The sequence below is a fragment of the Falco rusticolus genome, chromosome 1 (genome assembly GCF_015220075.1).
Source record: "Falco rusticolus isolate bFalRus1 chromosome 1, bFalRus1.pri, whole genome shotgun sequence".
In the NCBI taxonomy this organism is placed as follows: Eukaryota; Metazoa; Chordata; class Aves; order Falconiformes; family Falconidae; genus Falco; species Falco rusticolus.
The window spans coordinates 8,893,963-8,914,103 of record NC_051187.1 but is presented as its reverse complement, the minus strand read 5'-3'; the positions used below and the strand labels follow the sequence as shown (position 1 = coordinate 8,914,103).

General features: G+C 45.3%; 1 protein-coding gene across 1 annotated transcript; it reads left to right on the top strand.

Moving 5' to 3' along the window:
• The first annotated feature begins 3,870 nt into the window (after positions 1 to 3,870).
• Positions 3,871 to 19,882, top strand: LOC119157835 (myosin heavy chain, skeletal muscle, adult-like). The gene is made up of 38 exons (XM_037409152.1): positions 3,871 to 4,077; positions 4,167 to 4,310; positions 4,404 to 4,560; positions 6,170 to 6,197; positions 6,296 to 6,407; positions 6,501 to 6,593; positions 6,717 to 6,780; positions 6,873 to 6,971; positions 7,079 to 7,182; positions 7,284 to 7,422; positions 8,120 to 8,238; positions 8,354 to 8,503; positions 9,320 to 9,490; positions 9,841 to 10,150; positions 10,303 to 10,373; positions 11,161 to 11,248; positions 11,343 to 11,460; positions 12,042 to 12,165; positions 12,252 to 12,388; positions 12,492 to 12,747; positions 13,143 to 13,385; positions 13,604 to 13,780; positions 13,864 to 14,009; positions 14,098 to 14,188; positions 14,277 to 14,666; positions 14,819 to 14,945; positions 15,125 to 15,243; positions 15,705 to 15,901; positions 16,310 to 16,493; positions 16,580 to 16,745; positions 16,918 to 17,042; positions 17,247 to 17,555; positions 17,656 to 17,859; positions 18,130 to 18,255; positions 18,351 to 18,521; positions 18,608 to 18,712; positions 18,856 to 18,951; positions 19,590 to 19,882. Exons 1-38 carry the CDS (start codon positions 3,871 to 3,873, stop codon positions 19,743 to 19,745), a joined length of 5,823 nt encoding a protein of 1,940 aa, XP_037265049.1. The 3' UTR covers positions 19,746 to 19,882.
• The last annotated feature ends 259 nt before the right edge of the window (positions 19,883 to 20,141 follow it).

Sequence of the window (20,141 nt, the reverse complement as noted above, 5' to 3'; positions counted from 1 at the left end):
GTTACAGCCATCTCACTCGATGCATGTTCAACTTCTAGTGCTTATCATAAGTTTAAACCACAAATCAGATGGATTTATTTATTTGCAACACATAGGTGCCAGACAATTTATATGCACACAGTGTGAAGCTCCTACATGATGTAAAATAGCAACCATAATCCATGAGTCTTCTGCTCACAGCTAGCTACAGTCCCTGAAAATAATCTCTTAAGTACTGGTGATTGTTCCAACATTGCTCAAGATCTTGCAGGAGAGAAGAGATACTTTCCTTGCTTGTAGAGGGACTCAGAGGGATCTTCCTACGTGCTTCCTTTCATCCCCAGTAATACTTCTTAGATATTTTGGAGCAAGAATTCAAGTATTAAAAAAAATCCAAATATTTCCAGTTGTTTTTCATCCTCTGGCACACATGTAACCATTTTCAATTATACTTCTTTTGCTGGTCAGCTCTTATCTAGGCAAAACATGGACAGTCTTGATCTCTTCATTTAAAAAATGCATAGTGAAGTACTCATAGTCATACTTCATAGTGAACAAGATTAAGCTCAGTCATGAAAAGAAACTACTTCTTTTACAGGAAACTTAGGAACCAAGATGGATGGCTGTGAATTCCTAATTGTCTGTTTGGGAACTCTGCTATGTTACTTTATTTTAAGGTCAGCCTTTCTGAAGTTCTTCTGCAAGCTAAGGCAGGATGTGAAAGTAACATTAATTGGTTCAAGATGTAGTACTTTCAGTAACAGAGTCAATTCTCCAAGACACTACTGAAAGTTTTGGATCTGCTTATACACACCACCAGGAGAGTCAACCATGCAGTCTCAGCATTCCCCATCTGACAGCCTGGACTTTAAAACATGTCTGTTCATTCTCTGTGGGCTTCTTTGCTTAACCAGATAGACCACGTTACTTGCATGGTCGGTCCTTTAGTCCCATAGAGATCTTGGAGCTAGTTATACTGTCTTTGGTACTTCACAGACCTATTGACTGGCTGATCAAAATATCCATTGGCTGACCTACTGTGCTGTTCAGGCAGTAGGGGAGGAGTTATGGACATGGGCAAATGAGCAACAGTTCCTCTTCTTCCATTTTATAGGCTGATTCACACAGGAAATATTACTATTATCTGAGTATAGGAGCATTTTCAAAAAATATTTTAGTTTATAACACTGGCTTGTGTTGGCAGAGCAGATGTTACACCCAAGTCCTCCATCCTAAAATCACTGCTGAGTGACTGCCAGCATCTGGAGACATTTCAACTCATGAGCTACTTCCCTTTCAAACCAGACCTTCCCTCAGCTGACTGCACACCCAGAGCTGCCTGGCCGTGTGCGTCACTCCTGCCTGTGATGCAGCTGGGTCCACATCTGAGACAACACAACAGCAAAACCCCAGAAGAGCTCTACTGAGAAGACTGGCTTTGTCATTGGCCACTGGGGAGTCAAAAATTTTCAGTCCCCAGAATGATGGGAGAAGAGCCCCATCCCTCATGCCCTGGAAGAGCCCTCAGCCGTCCCTTGCTTTTCTTGCATCGTCTTCTTAACCCCAGGCTTTGAGCTGCCGGGACATCTCTGTCCTGCCCTCAGCCAGGACAGGTAACCACTGGGCTGCTGGGCACCACGTGGCACCCCAGCACCCTGGGTACTCGGTCACAAGAGCCCCTCAGAGCAAAGCCTGCTGGCCCCATGCTGGCGGCACAAGTTGCGCTCTGGGTCCCGCTGGAGGGAGGTGCCCTCACCAGCACCCCTTGGTGACTGACCCCAGAGAGGCAGGGCTTCAGATGCACCCACGCGCTCACCATTACCTGGTGGCTGGCTCTGGGCTCATCCTGGGCACAGCACAGGGTGTTTCCATCAGCCTCGCCAAGCCCTGAGCATGGAGCCTGGCGGCGAGCTCTGGGTCTGGGCTCCAGCAAAGCAGGAGCTCCTTGGAACGGGCTTTACAAGCACAGGACTTTGCCTGATGCTGGATATAACATCAGATCCATGCACCTGTTACCCACTGAGCTCTTTCAATAACCAAAATGCCAATGACCAGGGGAAGAATGTGTTTAGATCTGAACACAATTTAAAGCAGCTCAAGTAAAAGTTGTTATGTATTTCCCCTGGTTGAACTCTGTAAATCAGGAATTTCATCTTTTTGCTCGACTGAAAACACTTCCTTTTTGGCAGACGTGGGGATGCTGTGATTAGTAGCTGTTAAAATCAGAAGGCATTTTTTGCCTGTTGTTCTCATATATTGAATAGTAGATTGCACAACAATTTGCAACTCCTTGATCGTTAATAGGGATGTGCAGAATGTCTTTAGTTACCTCACCTTTCTGGGAAATCTAATATCTTTTAAATATAATACACTTTTTTCTTTCTAGTATCCTTATATCCATCAGCTTCTGGGTTTATCTGAAGATCCCAGAAATCACCTCGAGTGCTTTATGCATTTCAGGAGTCGATACATTGTTCCTGCAGGAATCTAAGCTACAGTAGGTTTCTGGTTTTCTATTTTCAAGCAAAACACCTTGGTTTTAGTCACAACAAGTTGTAGGTTTCGGTATACTGTTATTTTTCATGTATTTCTTTATATTTATTTCATTTATTTCATGCATTTCATGTATTTATTTACAGCATCATGTGAAGAAGATGAATGCTACTACCTGCATTGTATAGTTTGAATTGTTGCAGCACTGTGCACCAAACAATCTGTCTTGGATGGATCAGAAAGTCACCCAGAAATATGTCAGCATAATCCGTAAGTCCTGCATCCAAGTTCTTTAAGTGCCTTAACTGATCGAGATTCCCTCCTTAATTGTCTTGTCAATTTATTTATAGTCTATATAGCCACATAGTTGGTAAGATATAAAAAATTTCTAATTATATCTAGTCAAATCAAATGACAATTATGTCTTTAGGTAAGTCTGCCAAACAATGCTTTGCCAAAGAAGGTTGGCCAAAAATGTTTTGACCGAAGAAAGTGGAAGAATCCAGAGCATCTGCATACCAGACTCTATAAAACCTCCTTGGGACAATTTTGCCCTGCTCTCCTGAAAGTTTCAAGGTAAGTGTATGGGTTCTGTAGGATTGCAGAGGCTAAGCAATTTCTTTTAATTTTGCATGTCTCATTGCATTCTGATTGCTTCTGATAAGCAGAAGGGAGGGTTCTAATACCGGGAATTTTCAATCTGTTTTCTATGACATCTTTTTATTTCCAACTCAAAATTTATGTCTGAAATACTATGCAATATAAGAAGGAAGTCACCGAATTGTAAATACACTAGTGAGTGCTTTAGAACCTCTAATGTCATGACAGGCAGCACAGCAAGTTATTAACTGTTAGTCCAGTTACCTTGAGGTAATTTTACCATATTTGTTCCCTATTTTTTGTATTCCTACCCCTCACAGAAAAGATTGTATGGAGCCTGATAGGATGTATACAGTGTGAAAGTAAGTAAATTCACTTTCCACTGATCATGGGTAATGAAAGGCCTTCTTGGAGACATATTGCTGATAATTAAGGGCAACAGAAGAGAAAGATTTGCTTTATGTTTAGTTCTTCAGTATACCAATATAAAACGAAAAAACACCCAACAGTATGATAATACTGCAACATTATAATTGTTCTTAAAAACTCTGTTCATAGATAAAAGACTAAAATTATTTAGAATGCTGTCTTAGTCTCAAGTAGGATGTAAGTACTTAGGTGTTCAAATCAAAACTAGCTTTCAAAAGGTGTTATTGAAAATGACATATTAGTTAAATACAGGGAAGATAGAAACGGTAAGGTATTTCATCACCGGCACAGAAAACTATTGTCTAATTGATTGAAGGTATTTTTTCCCCCTTCAGACTTTTGTTGAGCTGTCTTCAGTAAAGCGCAGACATGACTTCTCCAGACGCTGAGATGGCTGTTTTTGGGGAGGCAGCTCCTTATCTCCGAAAATCGGAAAAGGAGAGAATTGAGGCCCAGAACAAGCCTTTTGATGCCAAGACATCCGTCTTCGTGGTCCACCCTAAAGAATCCTTTGTGAAAGGAACAATCCAGAGCAGGGAATCAGGGAAGGTCACTGTCCAGACTGAAGCTGGAGAGGTGAGCAAAATTCAAGATTCAGATCAGCATTTGATTCCCACTCTGAGCTTTCAGCTGACGCACACAGATCTTTTGTCTCCTTCTGACAGACCCTGACCGTGAAGGAAGATCAAATCTTCTCCATGAACCCTCCCAAGTACGACAAGATCGAGGACATGGCCATGATGACCCACCTCCACGAGCCCGCTGTGCTGTACAACCTCAAAGAGCGTTACGCAGCCTGGATGATCTACGTAAGTACCAGCAGCAGCCTGCCTTTGGGCAGCCGGGAGGAACTGCTCTGCCAGGCCAAGTGGGAGCCAACGTGCTGTCTCCCTTCCTCGCAGACCTACTCGGGGCTCTTCTGCGTCACTGTCAACCCCTACAAGTGGCTGCCGGTGTACAACCCGGAGGTGGTGTTGGCCTACCGAGGCAAGAAGCGCCAGGAGGCCCCTCCACACATCTTCTCCATCTCGGACAACGCCTATCAGTTCATGTTAAATGGTGAGTTGCTTGATAACCCTTCAAATGATATTGTGGTGTACACTTCAGGAAAAATCTTTTCTGTGCAGGTAATCTTTGAACAGATGAAATTATATTTACATTATATATGTCAGCTGAGTAAACTAGAATGCCCATCTTGAAATGAGATAAACAGCACATGTGAGAATGTCATAGAAGGAAGTCCAGAAATTAGGTTTTTTAATTGCTGAGTAAAAGGTCTGATGGAAAGCAGAGTTATCAATGCTAAAGTCGTGTTGGTGCTCTATTTTAATAAAAGGCATGGAATCAAACTTACTAACTTAACATCCATATAAGAAAGTAAGAAAAAAATCACTGTAAATTGAAGTTCCAAATGCAAATAAGTGCACTATCAGAGCTTTTTTACTGCCTTAAAACTGCAAATTATAAAGGATTGTCAGATGAGGCAGAGAGAGCCTAAAAGGCAGGAGATACAATGGAAAATGGAAGATTGGCAGAACGGCTAGCTAAGAAACAGGTATTACTTCTCAAGAATAAGATCTCAGACTTACAGTGAAAAATGCTACAGAAATTTTGGCTCAATGCTCATTAAGGTAGAAGAAAAGAAAATGAATGTTAGTAATTACTGGGGGGACTGGTGGGACAGGACAAAAAGAGAACAAAAAGTGCAGTAGATCCATGATACCACATTTTGTTAAAAAGTGGAACACTGACATCTTAACTAATGCACCAGTTCTATTTTTTCACATTAAAAAAGGATATAGTGAACATGGAAATGTTCACCAAAGGACAAAAAACCATGATTAGGCATGAAATAAATTTGGTACGAATAACAAGTAGGTAAGGACACTGATGATAGAGAAGAGAAAACTGAGGGAATATATCACAGAAATTTGTGAAATCTAATTTGCACAGATATTAAGGGTTGTACAGAAAGCAGAATCAGAATTCATTCTTACTTTCTGCCTAAAATTTGAACTGCTAGGATGCATCAAAACAACTATCAGTTCAAACTTTTTAAAAAGCAAAGGGAATCACAAATTGCATACAAGATACTGAAGTCCTGGATACTTTTATTAATAGAAATCACATGTCCTAAAGGTCTATTTCAATGACTAAAATTAGGAGACCATTTCATGCAAAGTCTACCCAGACCACTGCATACAATTATACTGTGCCTGGCTCAAAAAATCCCTGAAATCAGGAGGACCTATAGTCTTATCTCAGACGGCTCTTGAGTCACCAGAAAGTGCCAATTCATTTTACGTTACATGTTTTAGTCACTTTAATCATATTGAAATTATAAAATTATATTAATGATATTTGGGTTTGGTTCATTCATATATACAAAAATATCAATCTTGATTGAAAGAGAATTATCTTAAAAAGAAGCTAGCATATTTAATCTTACACACATATCCAAATAACAGTTCACTTTTTTTATTTGGGGAACTTAAAAAATTTACGAAATGGATTAAATGCCACATTTTCAAGGTGATTTAACTGGAAATTGGCTATCTAGAATTCCTAAACTCTTAACAAAGCTTCAGTACACAGTTAGTTTTGCTCACAGATTTTGATTTCTTTGCAATTGAGCACCACTAAGAAAAATCTTTCCACTTTTTTGCAGATCGTGAGAACCAGTCGATCCTGATCACGTACGTACACCCCCTGCTCGGGTCCCTGCGGGGCTGCCCGGTGCCAGGGGACCTCCTGCCTGACCACACGCTCTCTGCGTCTCTCTTTGGTTTGACAGCGGAGAATCCGGTGCCGGGAAGACTGTGAACACAAAGCGTGTCATCCAGTACTTTGCAACAATTGCAGCGAGCGGGGATAAGAAGAAAGAGGAGCAGTCAGGCAAAATGCAGGTAAAGTAACAGGTGCTGGCTGGAATCAATGCTTTCCTCTGTTCCTGACGTGATTTTTGGAAAGGATAAGCAGCAATAATTCTCATCCTGCAGGGAACGCTTGAGGATCAAATCATCAGCGCCAACCCACTGCTGGAGGCCTTTGGAAACGCCAAGACCGTGAGGAACGACAACTCCTCACGCTTTGTAAGCTGTTTTAGGAGAAATTGCTCCTTGTTGTAACAGTAGTGATGGGCTAGTGGCATTCTCACAGAAGGAGACAGCAATGAAACGCCTCCAGGCTGAAATGCCGCTGCTTCTCCTTAACAGGGCAAATTCATCAGAATCCACTTTGGGGCCACAGGCAAACTGGCTTCTGCTGACATTGAAACTTGTAAGTCGCTCTCCTGGCCTGATCCCTCTCCTTCCTAAATTCCCAGCTCCATGTGAGTACCAGTGCCTGACCCTTGCTACCCTCCTTGACAGACCTGCTGGAGAAGTCCAGAGTCACTTTCCAGCTCCCAGCAGAAAGAAGCTACCACATATTCTATCAGGTCACGTCCAACAAGAAGCCGGAGCTAATTGGTAGGAAGGGTCTTTATGACTTTTTTGGGGATGATTGCTGAGCAGCAGTTCCCGTTGTTACCTGGCTGGCAAAACTAAGCGTCTGCCTTGCCTCTTCCTGCTTTCAGACATGCTCCTCATTACCACCAACCCTTTTGATTTCCACTTTGTGAGTCAAGGTGAGGTCACTGTTCCCAGCATTGATGACCAGGAGGAGCTCATGGCTACAGACGTAAGTGACACAGAAAAGAGGTACCTACTGTACACTTGTTTTGATGGTGACATAGGTGGCCTACTAAGGACATGCATTTTCCTTCATTGTTTTGACTGCAGAGTGCCATTGACATCCTGGGCTTCACTGCTGATGAGAAGACAGCCATCTACAAGCTGACAGGGGCTGTCATGCACTACGGGAACCTGAAGTTCAAGCAGAAGCAGCGTGAGGAGCAGGCAGAGCCCGATGGCACAGAAGGTCCTTAGCAACTGACTCTTTAATAAAGAAATCAGTTTTGGGAAATATTGCTTGTAGACAGGATGAAAGCTATAGCTTAATCAAGTGAAAACTGAATAATGTTTCTTTCAGGGTCCTTGAAGTTCCAAATCTAATTCTCTGACCCCTGCCTATCTTACTGTTACTCCTTCAGTTAGCTTTTTGCTGGGCTAATTTCATGGATCTTTCCATTTATCATGTAGAGGGTTTTAACAAGCTCTTTTAAAGAGGAAGCTTCCCTGGTTTCAGACATAGGCTCTAGCATCAACTCTGGTATGTGCATACTTCTATTGGCAGCTCAGACCGTGGCCTATCTATATGTAAATAAAAATTGTAAGCTTTCTTAGATATTGTCTAAGATGCCAAGTTTTAATCCTTATGTATTTTTAAATTTTTGTTGTTTATGTTTCCTAATCTCTTTTTTGAGATTGTTGTTACAGTTTATGAATTTAGTTAAGGTACTCAAGGAAACCTTTCATACTTGTAACTACTTTCAAAAAAATGTCAATATTGGCTTTCACAGCTTTCCTGTATTCAATATACTTGCTGTGATACTAGATTAAAAGACTTGCAGTCAAGAATTTTGAACATTGGTGTAATTTCTGGGACATACACCCATTGATAAAATTCCAGTCCTTATCCAATGATCAATATTTTCTTTGCCTTTCTTGTCTTTCAGTTGCTGACAAGGCTGCCTACCTGATGGGCCTGAACTCAGCTGACCTGCTCAAAGCTCTTTGTTATCCTCGGGTGAAAGTTGGGAATGAATTTGTGACCAAAGGTCAAACTGTGGAGCAGGTAAAATAATTGGTTATTAGGAATAAATGGTTTTTCCTCAGAATATCTCTTCAGACAGTTAAAATTCCTTAAAATTTCTCTGTGCAGTAACTTCTGTGTTTCCCCTTTGCTTTAGGTGAACAATGCAGTTGGTGCTCTGGCAAAGGCTGTCTATGAGAGGATGTTCTTGTGGATGGTTGTTCGCATCAACCAACAACTGGATACCAAACAACCCAGACAGTACTTCATTGGTGTCCTGGACATCGCTGGCTTTGAGATCTTTGATGTAAGGAGCAGGGATTTCACAACAGCTTCATGGAAGGGGCAGTGGGTGTTAAGAAAATTATGACTTCTTTTAATTAAGAGTCATTTTTTTTTGTAAAAGGTACAATGATCAAGAGATCTCACTATGAAAGAAGTTGGCCTTTTCAAGTTAGATCTTGACAGGAAAGAAACTAACAGCACAGCATACAAGAATATTAAACTTAGTTAAAACAAAGAAAAAGGAAGTAATCTTTGACAAAATTATATGGGCCAAGGGTGTGGAAAATAGTGACAGACATTAGAAATGTTCACACTGTTGGTGAAAATTATTGAAAGAGATTAGGAAATGCTTGTGCAGTTTGTGAAAGAACCCCAAAAGCTTCCATACCAGCTCATGGAAATATCTAGAGCCACTCTCTTAAGAACAAAAAACATTTGAGTATCAAATTGAGGCTGTATTCATGATCAGGGTGTTTGGAGAGGCAGAGTTTAGTAATAAATTTGTTCTTCTAGGAGATAGTGTGCTGAAATTACTAAATTTGCTTCAGAATTAAGGGTTTCCAAAGGGATAAGGATTAGTTATCGTAATTAAAGTATCCATATTATATGGAATGATAAAAAATGAAAAAAAACCACCCTCTACATTACAATGACTTACAGGTCTTTTCTCTCTTCAGAGGGCAAGTACAGTCGCACTGAGGGTTTTCTGGGAGAACAGATAGGGAAGGAGCCTTGTGCTTGTCTGAAAAGACAAAAGAAGGATCAGAAATACACAGGGAAAATTCTTGTTGTGATGGCTAAACCCTGACAACATTGCATGTCTTTCTGTGCCTGGCAGTTCAACAGCTTTGAGCAGCTGTGTATCAACTTCACCAACGAGAAACTGCAACAGTTCTTCAACCACCACATGTTCGTGCTGGAGCAGGAGGAGTACAAGAAGGAAGGAATTGAGTGGACATTCATTGACTTTGGGATGGACCTGGCTGCCTGCATTGAGCTCATTGAGAAGGTACCCTTCCTGTTCAGGTGCACTAGTACTGGAATCCTGTAGTTATTGAGGGATACATAAAGAGTTTGTTTATGTCTGGGTTAAAATGGTAAATTTCAATTATTAAAGTGCTCTGTATTTCTGTAATTTATAATGTTGCCAGCAAATGGTTAAAAGTAGTTCCAAAAGTAAAGGTGAAACACCAACAACAAAAAATTAGAAACGTCAGTAAATTTTCTGAGACATATTGTCCAGAAAAGAAGAGAAGCAATCTTATATTATGATTTGTTTCACATCTTTCTGCCCCAAGACAAGCCTCTTTCCAACTCAGGAATGTGTTTCTCCATCTTGTCTATTCTAATGTTTTCCAGCCCATGGGCATCTTCTCCATCCTGGAAGAGGAGTGCATGTTCCCCAAGGCAACTGACACCTCTTTCAAGAACAAGCTCTACGACCAGCATCTGGGCAAGTCCAGCAACTTCCAGAAGCCCAAGCCTACCAAAGGCAAGGCTGAGGCCCACTTCTCCCTGATACATTATGCTGGCACGGTGGACTACAACATCACTGGCTGGCTGGAGAAGAACAAGGACCCCCTGAATGAAACTGTCATTGGGTTGTACCAGAAATCCTCTGTGAAGACACTGGCCTTACTCTTTGCCAACTATGGTGGAGCAGATGCAGGTCAGCTCTGTGAAAACTGTATTTTCAGTGTGGGACACTGTTGACAGGAAATTAAACAGGAAAACCTGAATGTTAAAAAATTGTTTTCTCTTCTTTAGTTCAGTGTTCAGCTTCAGTATTTTAATATTGTTTCCCCCTCCTTTCATTTATAGAGGGTGGTGGTGGCAAAAAGGGTGGCAAGAAGAAGGGTTCTTCTTTCCAGACTGTCTCAGCTCTTTTCCGGGTACGTACCAGTTTCCTCACTTTGACCCTTTTTACTTTAAGAAAGGGAATTTAAAACATGAAAAGTGATATTATGACCCTTGAAGTCCTATATCAAGAAAGTGAAGAAGTTCGTGTACTATAGGTAAATTTTATTTCCATTTAATTGATGGATAAGTTTCTTCTCTTTTGCAACATTGAATGATATTGTCTTATTAATATATCAAAATGAAAACTCTTTGAAATGGTTGAGGATGTTGCCATTCAGACTTTATTTCATACCTTTCTATTTTTTAAGCTGAATATGACATTGAAATAGGCAAATTTCTTTCTGCTGTTGCACCTAGTTCAGAACGTTTTGCCAAACAAAGATTTTTGACTTCTGAATATTTTCAATACTGCTCCATGCATGATTCTTAAGTAACAGTGCATTTCTGAAAAACAGAAAGGTTGGCTTTAAGATTGTCACATAAAAAAACCTAACCAAGACACTGAATAACGAGAGCAAGCATAGGGAATTGTTCATAATTTTCAAAAGCATGAGCCTCAGGGTATCAAATGACTTATATCCCAGTTCTTGTAAATAGTAAATTATGATGACACAGTAACCAAATTGTATTTCCTTTTAATAGTAGTATTCAACATTGAAAAATGGATGAAGACATAGCTTTTCTACATTAATATGGAAATTTTGTAATCTGGTTTAAATCTGACAAATAATTAATTCCTTTCCATTGATGAAGCAGTTGCAGCTGCAGGGATGCAGATCTTTAATTTGTTGACCTAAACTTCACCTTATATTCTCATAGGAGAACTTAAACAAGCTGATGACAAATCTTCGCAGCACTCACCCCCATTTTGTACGATGCATCATCCCAAATGAAACAAAAACACCTGGTAAGCGAATGCAATAGGAGGAAAACTCAAGCCACAGAAGCGCTTTCCCTGAGTATCAAACAATGGGGACGTCATTAACGGTGGCGTTTGTTAGGTGCCATGGAGCACGAGCTGGTACTGCATCAGCTGCGGTGTAACGGCGTGCTGGAAGGGATCAGAATTTGCAGGAAAGGGTTCCCCAGCAGAGTCCTGTATGCTGACTTCAAACAAAGGTAACAGTGCTCCGCCTTCCTCCCCATTCTTTTCCTGTTCTATACCTTCTATGTCCTAAACGGCTTAAACATCAGATTTACTACAGAGTATACTACATACACTGTAATCAAATCACATTAGTTTACCTCTGTAAACGGTGACATACCACAAAAATTTCCTTCACACATCCACACCATATTTGAACAATACATGTTTCCACCCCATGTCCTAAAAATGCCTGTGAACTGTCTTCAGTAAGATCTGTCCCTATCAATGACGTAGTCAATTGTTGCTGAAAATGACCAGCCGAGAGCTGTTGCTTAGAAAACACCGGGTATCCTAACACAAATATTTTAAGAAGGAAATGAACAGTAATATAAAAATATTTCACTGCCAGTTCATGATGATATGACATGGCTGATGATCAGGATTTCCTTGGGCTCTGAGGTAACAACATGAAATCTTCACTTACACTGCCTTGAAAAAATGGACTATCTCTAAAGCATGACCGTACCCACTCAGACTTGAGAAGACTGAGAGGTTCACTTGCAGTGGAGGTTTTCTCAATGGAGATATCTTCATGTTCTACTTTCTCCTACAGATACAGAGTGCTTAACATAAGCGCTATTCCAGAAGGTCAGTTCATGGATAGCAAGAAGGCTTCAGAGAAGCTTCTTGGGTCCATTGATGTGGATCACACTCAGTACAGATTTGGTCACACCAAGGTAGAAACAAGTCCTTCTTTCAAACACTATGTGCCTCTGTCATGCACTACATGAGACTGATGTGCTACAATGCTCCCTTTCATAAGGTGTTCTTCAAAGCTGGACTGATAGGTCTGCTGGAGGAGATGAGAGATGAAAAACTAGCAGAGATTATGACCAGGACACAAGCCAGGTGCAGAGGCTTCCTGATGAGAGTGGAGTATCGGAAAATGGTGGAGAGGAGGTAGACATTTTTCACCCAGATATTGTGTCCTTTGTGTCTTGGCTAATTGAGACTACATTCACCACCCACGAAATATGCAATAGCCATGTGAATTTTATTTCAGGGATGCCATCTTCTGCATCCAGTACAATGTTCGTGCATTCATGAACGTGAAGCACTGGCCCTGGATGAAGCTGTTCTTCAAGATCAAGCCCTTGCTGAAGAGTGCAGAGTCTGAGAAGGAGATGGCCAACATGAAACAGGAGTTTGAGAAAACCAAGGAAGAGCTCGCAAAGTCTGAGGCAAAGAGGAAGGAGCTGGAGGAGAAAATGGTGGTCCTGCTGCAGGAGAAGAATGACCTGCAGCTCCAAGTGCAGGCGGTGAGTGTCACCGCCCGTTTGTCCCTGGGAAAAGGACAATATACAGTCAGAGTGCTTCAGAATACTGTTTCTGTCAGGCAAAAGGACTCCAAGCCCTAGCTCCTGCTGAAAGTAGTAACTGAAGTGACCACTGTTCTGTCGTGCTTGTGGGTGCGTGAGGTATTGTCATAGCTACCCTCTCTGTGAGGCATTTTTAAGAGACACAGAAACCTTGGAATCGATAATGATTCCAGATGACAAGGCTTGCAGTGGGCCAGTAGGCAAGATCTTCCAGTTGCTGGAGTGGAAGTCAGGTTCAGCCCCCATTTTAACACATGCCTACTCAGTAACGCAGAAGACAGGGTGGAGATACTTCAAAACATTATAACCCATAAAAATCTCTGTCTCCCCACCAGGAAGCCGATAGCTTGGCTGATGCTGAGGAAAGGTGTGACCAGCTCATCAAAACCAAAATCCAGCTGGAAGCCAAAATTAAGGAGGTGACTGAAAGGGCTGAGGATGAGGAGGAAATCAATGCTGAGCTGACAGCCAAGAAGAGAAAACTGGAGGATGAATGTTCAGAGCTGAAGAAAGATATTGATGACCTGGAGTTGACGTTGGCCAAAGTGGAGAAGGAAAAACATGCCACCGAAAACAAGGTACAAACATGGGGAGTCACATGAAGGGCAAAGGACAGATGCCTCCCCGATGAGCCTGGCATCCTCAGAACAGAGCTAGGTTTGGGACATACCAGGAGCACCACAGTGGGGCAGCCCAAATACACGAGCTCCTGGCTAAGCACTGCAAAGGGAAAATGCCACTGCACAAGCAGTCAAGTCTTCTACACAGACATTTGGCACTTTCTTCCAATCAACAGGTGAAAAACCTCACAGAGGAGATGGCGGCCCTGGACGAGACCATTGCCAAGCTGACTAAAGAGAAGAAAGCCCTCCAAGAGGCCCATCAGCAGACACTGGATGACCTGCAGGCAGAGGAGGACAAAGTCAATACGCTGACCAAAGCCAAGACCAAGCTGGAGCAGCAAGTGGACGATGTAAGCACGGTTGTCCAGAAGAACAGGGCGGGCACAGATTATAGAACTGGCTGGTAGAGCACTGATGGTTATCTTCTATTCAGCTGGAAGGGTCCCTGGAGCAAGAGAAGAAACTGCGCATGGACCTTGAGAGAGCTAAGAGGAAACTCGAAGGAGACCTGAAGCTGGCCCAGGACAGCATCATGGATTTGGAGAACGACAAGCAGCAGCTGGATGAGAAACTGAAGAAGTAAGCGTGGCTGTGGGGCACCAGACTGTGGGGCTGATGCGCTTGGCGGGTTTTGCTCAGACGCTAACACAGTTTGCTTTGCCCAAAGGAAAGACTTTGAAATCAGCCAGATCCAGAGCAAAATTGAGGATGAGCAAGCCCTGGGCATGCAGTTACAGAAGAAGATCAAGGAGCTGCAGGCAAGTGTCTGGCCCTTCCCCTCTCTCAGCCAGTCTCAGGTCGGGAAGGAGGAGGGCATGGGTGCGAAGGGTGCCTAATGTTCCCCAGGCTCGTATTGAGGAGCTGGAGGAGGAAATTGAGGCAGAGCGAACCTCTCGGGCAAAAGCCGAGAAGCATCGGGCTGACCTGTCGAGGGAGCTAGAGGAGATCAGCGAGCGCCTGGAAGAAGCCGGAGGGGCTACCGCCGCTCAGATTGAGATGAACAAGAAGCGTGAGGCAGAATTTCAGAAGATGCGTCGCGACCTGGAGGAGGCCACGCTGCAGCACGAAGCCACGGCTGCGGCCCTGCGCAAGAAGCACGCGGACAGCACCGCTGAGCTTGGGGAGCAGATCGACAACCTGCAGCGAGTGAAGCAGAAGCTGGAGAAGGAGAAGAGTGAGCTCAAGATGGAGATTGACGACTTGGCCAGTAACATGGAGTCTGTCTCCAAAGCCAAGGTATTGAACTGCGGTGGCACATGCTCACGGGGCCGATGTATGGCACATAGGCTATGTCTACCAGCCACATTCTCATTACAAAGGTCCTTGCTGTCAGCACAGGGCAGAGTCCAGGTGTTCATCTCCTTTCCTTCCTTCCGTTTGCTCTCTAGGCAAACCTGGAGAAGATGTGCCGCACTCTGGAAGACCAGCTGAGTGAGATTAAAACTAAGGAGGAACAGAATCAGCGCATGATCAATGACCTCAATACTCAACGAGCTCGTCTGCAGACAGAATCAGGTGAGACATCCTCATTCCCGAGCTTCACTGTGAGGACCTGCATGCCGTGAGGATCCCACAGGGTGCAAGATGATTCCTGCTATAACCTCTCCCAGCCACTCCTGATGACGTGGGCTTACATGCAGGAACCATCGTATTGATAGTAGTCGGGCTACCTTTTTTCTCTTTACCCTTACCAGGTGAATATTCACGCCAGGTGGAGGAAAAAGATGCTCTGATTTCTCAGCTGTCTAGGGGCAAGCAAGGATTTACGCAGCAGATTGAGGAGCTCAAGAGACATCTAGAGGAAGAAATAAAGGTCTGGAAACACCCTGCTGTCCGCAACCTACATCACCTCAAAACATCCGCAGAATCCTGTCCAATCCAAACTGGTTTCGTATTCTTTCCCCAAAACACATGTAGTACGGGAGGGAACACCAGTAACACACATGCCCTCACTCCTAAGCTAGAGAGGGAAGGAAGCGTAATGGTTTGGACCCTGGAGGAAGTAGTCCACAAGGCTTTCACGAGATCCTGACAATACTCTAGGACAGGATGCAGACACGTGTGTCAAAGCATTTAGAGCAACAGCAGGTTACTGACCCCAGAGCCCCTGTCACTAACACATCCTGATCTTGCAGAACCCATTGACGAAGGCTTCATCAGCTCCCAGCTTTGCATTTGCCTAGTTAGAGTTTCAGCCTAATTTCACTGCCAGTTTTACTGTCAAGAGGCGTCTCAAGGCAAGTATTCAGGTTACCGATCCCTTTGTTTCCCCAGGCCAAGAACGCGCTGGCCCACGCCTTGCAGTCTGCTCGCCACGACTGTGACCTGCTGCGGGAGCAATACGAGGAGGAGCAGGAAGCCAAGGGGGAGCTGCAGCGCGCCCTGTCCAAGGCCAACAGCGAAGTGGCCCAGTGGAGAACCAAATACGAGACGGACGCTATTCAGCGCACGGAGGAGCTGGAGGAGGCCAAGTACGTGGGAAGCGGGATGTCAAACGGCTGGAGAAGACTGAGGCTGTCAAGGGAAAGTGGAGTCTCTGGGAGTGGGTTACGACAGGGGTGGGACAAAGGCAGGGATCTGTTGTCTTTGTGGTAGAGGGGTCAGAGGGAGAGACAGGAAAGCGTGCTGTGGAAAAAGTGCAAACTGGAAGGACAAACGTAGCCCTTAGGGCTAGAAATGCGGAACCAGGCTGAATACTCCTTAGGTGCTAGGACACAGAGTGACAGAACCTGTAGGCAGCATGCAGTCTTGGAACAGAAAAAACACTGTGAAAGGCACTGGGCTCAGAGCCCCCAGAAGTGGCCAGCTGCCCTCTCACCGAAGTACAAAATGGGCTGCCCTCTGGTCTCTGACCTGGAGCTGTACTTATCTCCTCCCAGGAAGAAGCTGGCCCAGCGCCTGCAGGATGCAGAGGAACACGTTGAAGCTGTGAATGCCAAATGTGCCTCCCTGGAGAAGACAAAGCAGAGGCTGCAGAATGAAGTGGAGGACCTGATGATTGACGTGGAGCGATCAAATGCTGCCTGCGCAGCTCTGGATAAGAAGCAGAGGAACTTTGACAAGGTCTTGTGCGCTCCAGCCCTGGGGTTCCTGGGCAGAGCGTCCCCTCCCGATTGCCACATCCACGCTCACGTGCCGTTTCCCTTCAGATCCTGGCAGAATGGAAGCAGAAGTATGAGGAAACGCAGGCTGAGCTGGAGGCCTCCCAGAAGGAGGCTCGCTCCCTCAGCACGGAGCTCTTTAAGATGAAGAATGCCTACGAGGAGTCCCTGGACCACCTGGAAACGCTGAAGCGTGAGAACAAGAACTTGCAGCGTAAGTCCCTGGCCCTCTGCTCCTGGCTGGGCTTTCCCACTGTCCACCACTACCCACCGCTCCACAGGGGTCTGTGCCTGCGTGTCTGCAAAGATGCCCGTCACCTTGGTGCGGCAGGGCCCTTCCCGTTCTGCTCCGTGCCTGACCGTGCCATTGGCCTTTGCTCCCACAGAGGAGATTGGTGACCTCACAGAGCAGATTGCAGAGGGAGGCAAGGCCATTCATGAGCTGGAGAAAGCCAAGAAGCAGATTGAGCAGGAGAAATCTGAAATCCAGGCCTCGCTGGAGGAAGCTGAGGTACACAGCATTACTTATGGCTCTCTTACATGTCTTGGATCTCTGTCTCGTTGTAAACACTGCGGAGTCATTGCCAGGCACAGGAGGAAAAGAGCGTTTGTATAAAAGCGTGCCAATAATATCTAAACGTGGCATTCCTTTATACTCAGGGCTTCGGGGTCAGCATTTCTCTTATGAAAAGTATTCCTGTTCACTCTTCCTCAGGCGTCCCTTGAACATGAAGAGGGGAAGATCCTGCGCCTCCAGCTTGAGCTCAACCAGGTGAAGTCTGAGATTGACAGGAAGATAGCAGAGAAAGATGAGGAGATTGACCAGATGAAGAGGAACCACCTCCGAGTTGTGGAGTCCTTGCAGAGCACCCTGGACGCTGAGATCAGGAGCAGGAATGAGGCCCTGCGGCTGAAGAAGAAGATGGAGGGAGACCTGAATGAAATGGAGATCCAGCTGAGCCATGCCAACCGCGTGGCTGCAGAGGCACAAAAGAACCTGAGAAACACGCAGGCTGTGCTCAAGGTCTGTTCAGCAAAGCAACAGGGAGAGAAATGTGCTCCCTTACAATTCTGGTGCACAAGTGCGCACTGCCACCTTGCCATTTCTCTTGTCCCTTTTACAGGATACCCAGCTACACTTGGACGATGCTCTGAGGACGCAGGAGGACCTGAAGGAGCAGGTGGCCATGGTGGAGCGCCGAGCAAACCTGCTGCAGGCTGAAATTGAGGAGCTGCGGGCAGCCCTGGAGCAGACGGAGCGGTCAAGGAAGGTGGCTGAGCAGGAGCTTCTGGATGCCACTGAACGAGTGCAGCTCCTCCATACCCAGGTCAGGCACTGCTCTGGAAATTAGTCCCATCCACAAGGCACAACACAGAATGTGATTGTTACGCATCTTGTGAGTGTTTGCTGTGTAAACACATTGAGAGCCATGCCGTCATAGGTCTGATCCAGACAGCCACCCATGTCTGGTTTGCAGCTATGGCCCTAAAGAGGACTTTTGTGTTAAAGACTTTCAAGAAACAATACTCACACTTTTAGCTCTTGGTGTTGAGGCATTAGGTCTGACAGTACAAATCCCGTCTTTCCTGTTGCACAGAACACCAGCTTGATCAACACCAAGAAGAAGCTGGAGACAGACATTACCCAAATCCAGAGTGAAATGGAGGATATGATCCAGGAAGCCCGCAATGCTGAAGAGAAGGCCAAGAAGGCCATCACAGATGTGAGTTGGGGGCTCCCTTCAGTGCCGATGGTGGGTGTATTTTCCCTCAGATGGTCTCCAGCCCCACGATGGCTTTGACCCTTTGCTCTCATCAGGCAGCCATGATGGCAGAAGAGCTGAAGAAGGAGCAGGACACCAGCGCCCACCTGGAGAGGATGAAGAAGAACCTGGACCAGACGGTGAAGGACCTGCAGCACCGTCTGGATGAGGCCGAGCAGCTGGCTCTGAAGGGAGGCAAGAAGCAAATCCAGAAGCTGGAGGCCAGAGTGCGTGGGGCTTTTCTTTGTGCATGAGTGAGCACGCCACGTTAGCAGCCAGCAGGGAAGCTCCAAAGATGGGCTTCTCGTTGCAGGTGCGGGAGCTGGAAGGGGAGGTGGATGCTGAGCAGAAGCGCAGCGCTGAAGCCGTGAAGGGCGTGCGCAAGTACGAGAGGAGGGTGAAGGAGCTGACCTACCAGGTAAGGCAGGAGGCCTCCCTCAGCTGACAGAGTTTTCTCACAGCAAGTCAGATTTTGTGCACGCCATCCCCAAGGGGAATTGTTAACCTCATCCAGTGCAGAACCAGTAATTCACGCTCTTTCCTGCTTTCCAACCACTCCAGTCTGAGGAGGACCGGAAGAATATTCTCAGGCTGCAGGATCTGGTGGACAAGCTGCAAATGAAGGTGAAATCCTACAAGAGACAAGCTGAGGAGGCTGTAAGTATTGCTCAAAGGATGGGCCAGAGACACCTTCCAGTACGGCAGCACGCTCATTGAGATGGCTATGAATAGCAGGAAAGGGGCAGGACAGAAACTCCCAAGACACAGCAGTCTTGGCCACACCATTGAGTATGGTGTCACGAGGCCTTGCTGAGTTCTGGGCACCCTGCGGCAGCCAGGGACGAATGGAGGGAAGGTCTGCAGCCTGTTGTATACAGGAGGTCAGACTGAACAGCCCCGGGTGCCATATCCACTGGCTGAAGTTAACTGGAGGTCATGAATCTCTGCTAGTAAGGATCAGCAGAAGGCTTCAGGGTCTTTCTCACCTTAAAAAATCACACTGATGGCTGGGCAGCAAGTACACAGGGTACACAGATAAGTACACAAATGACAAATGCAAGTGACAAAATTGCTCTTCAAGAGTGGCACAGGACCGGTGATGTTTTTCACAGTGGGGTCCTGAGTAAGGGAGGATGAGGAGGTCACGGTGAGGCTTACGTGTAAGCAGTGATGGGTGGTGGATGGAGATTTGTGCCTTCCCCCAGGGAAGAGCCACAGCCCCAGAAGGCCAAGGCACAGGTGGAGTGAAACCCCTGCCCTGGGCTCCTCACCACCAACTCCCTCTCCCCACACAGGAGGAACTGTCCAATGTCAGCCTCTCCAAGTTCCGCAAGATCCAGCACGAGCTGGAGGAAGCCGAGGAGCGGGCTGACATTGCAGAGTCGCAGGTCAACAAGCTCCGAGTGAAGAGCCGGGAGTTTCACAGTACGAAGATAGCAGAGGAGGAGTGAGGATGTCATGAGGCAGCAAAGTGACCCGAGGACTGCACAAAATGTGAACCTCTTGGTCTCTTTCTTCTGTAATTAGTCTTTGTGCCCACCTCAATGTCTAGAGAATAAAGACCGCAGATTGCTTTGCATACGAAGCAGGACTGCTTCTTCTCAGACTCTTTTGCTATTTTTGTCCCCGTAGTTATCTATGGGATCCCATTAATCCTTGGCGGTTGCTGGAAGTTTATCTTGTGTCCATTGGCTGTCCGATAGGTAGCACATGCTTTTATTTCACAGTCAGTTAAAAGTACAAGTAATAATGTATCTTGGCAAACGCTTTTTCCCGCGTTCAGACCCCAATCTGAATAACAGAAACACACTGGGTATGTACAGCCGCAAATTCTCATGTAGCCTATC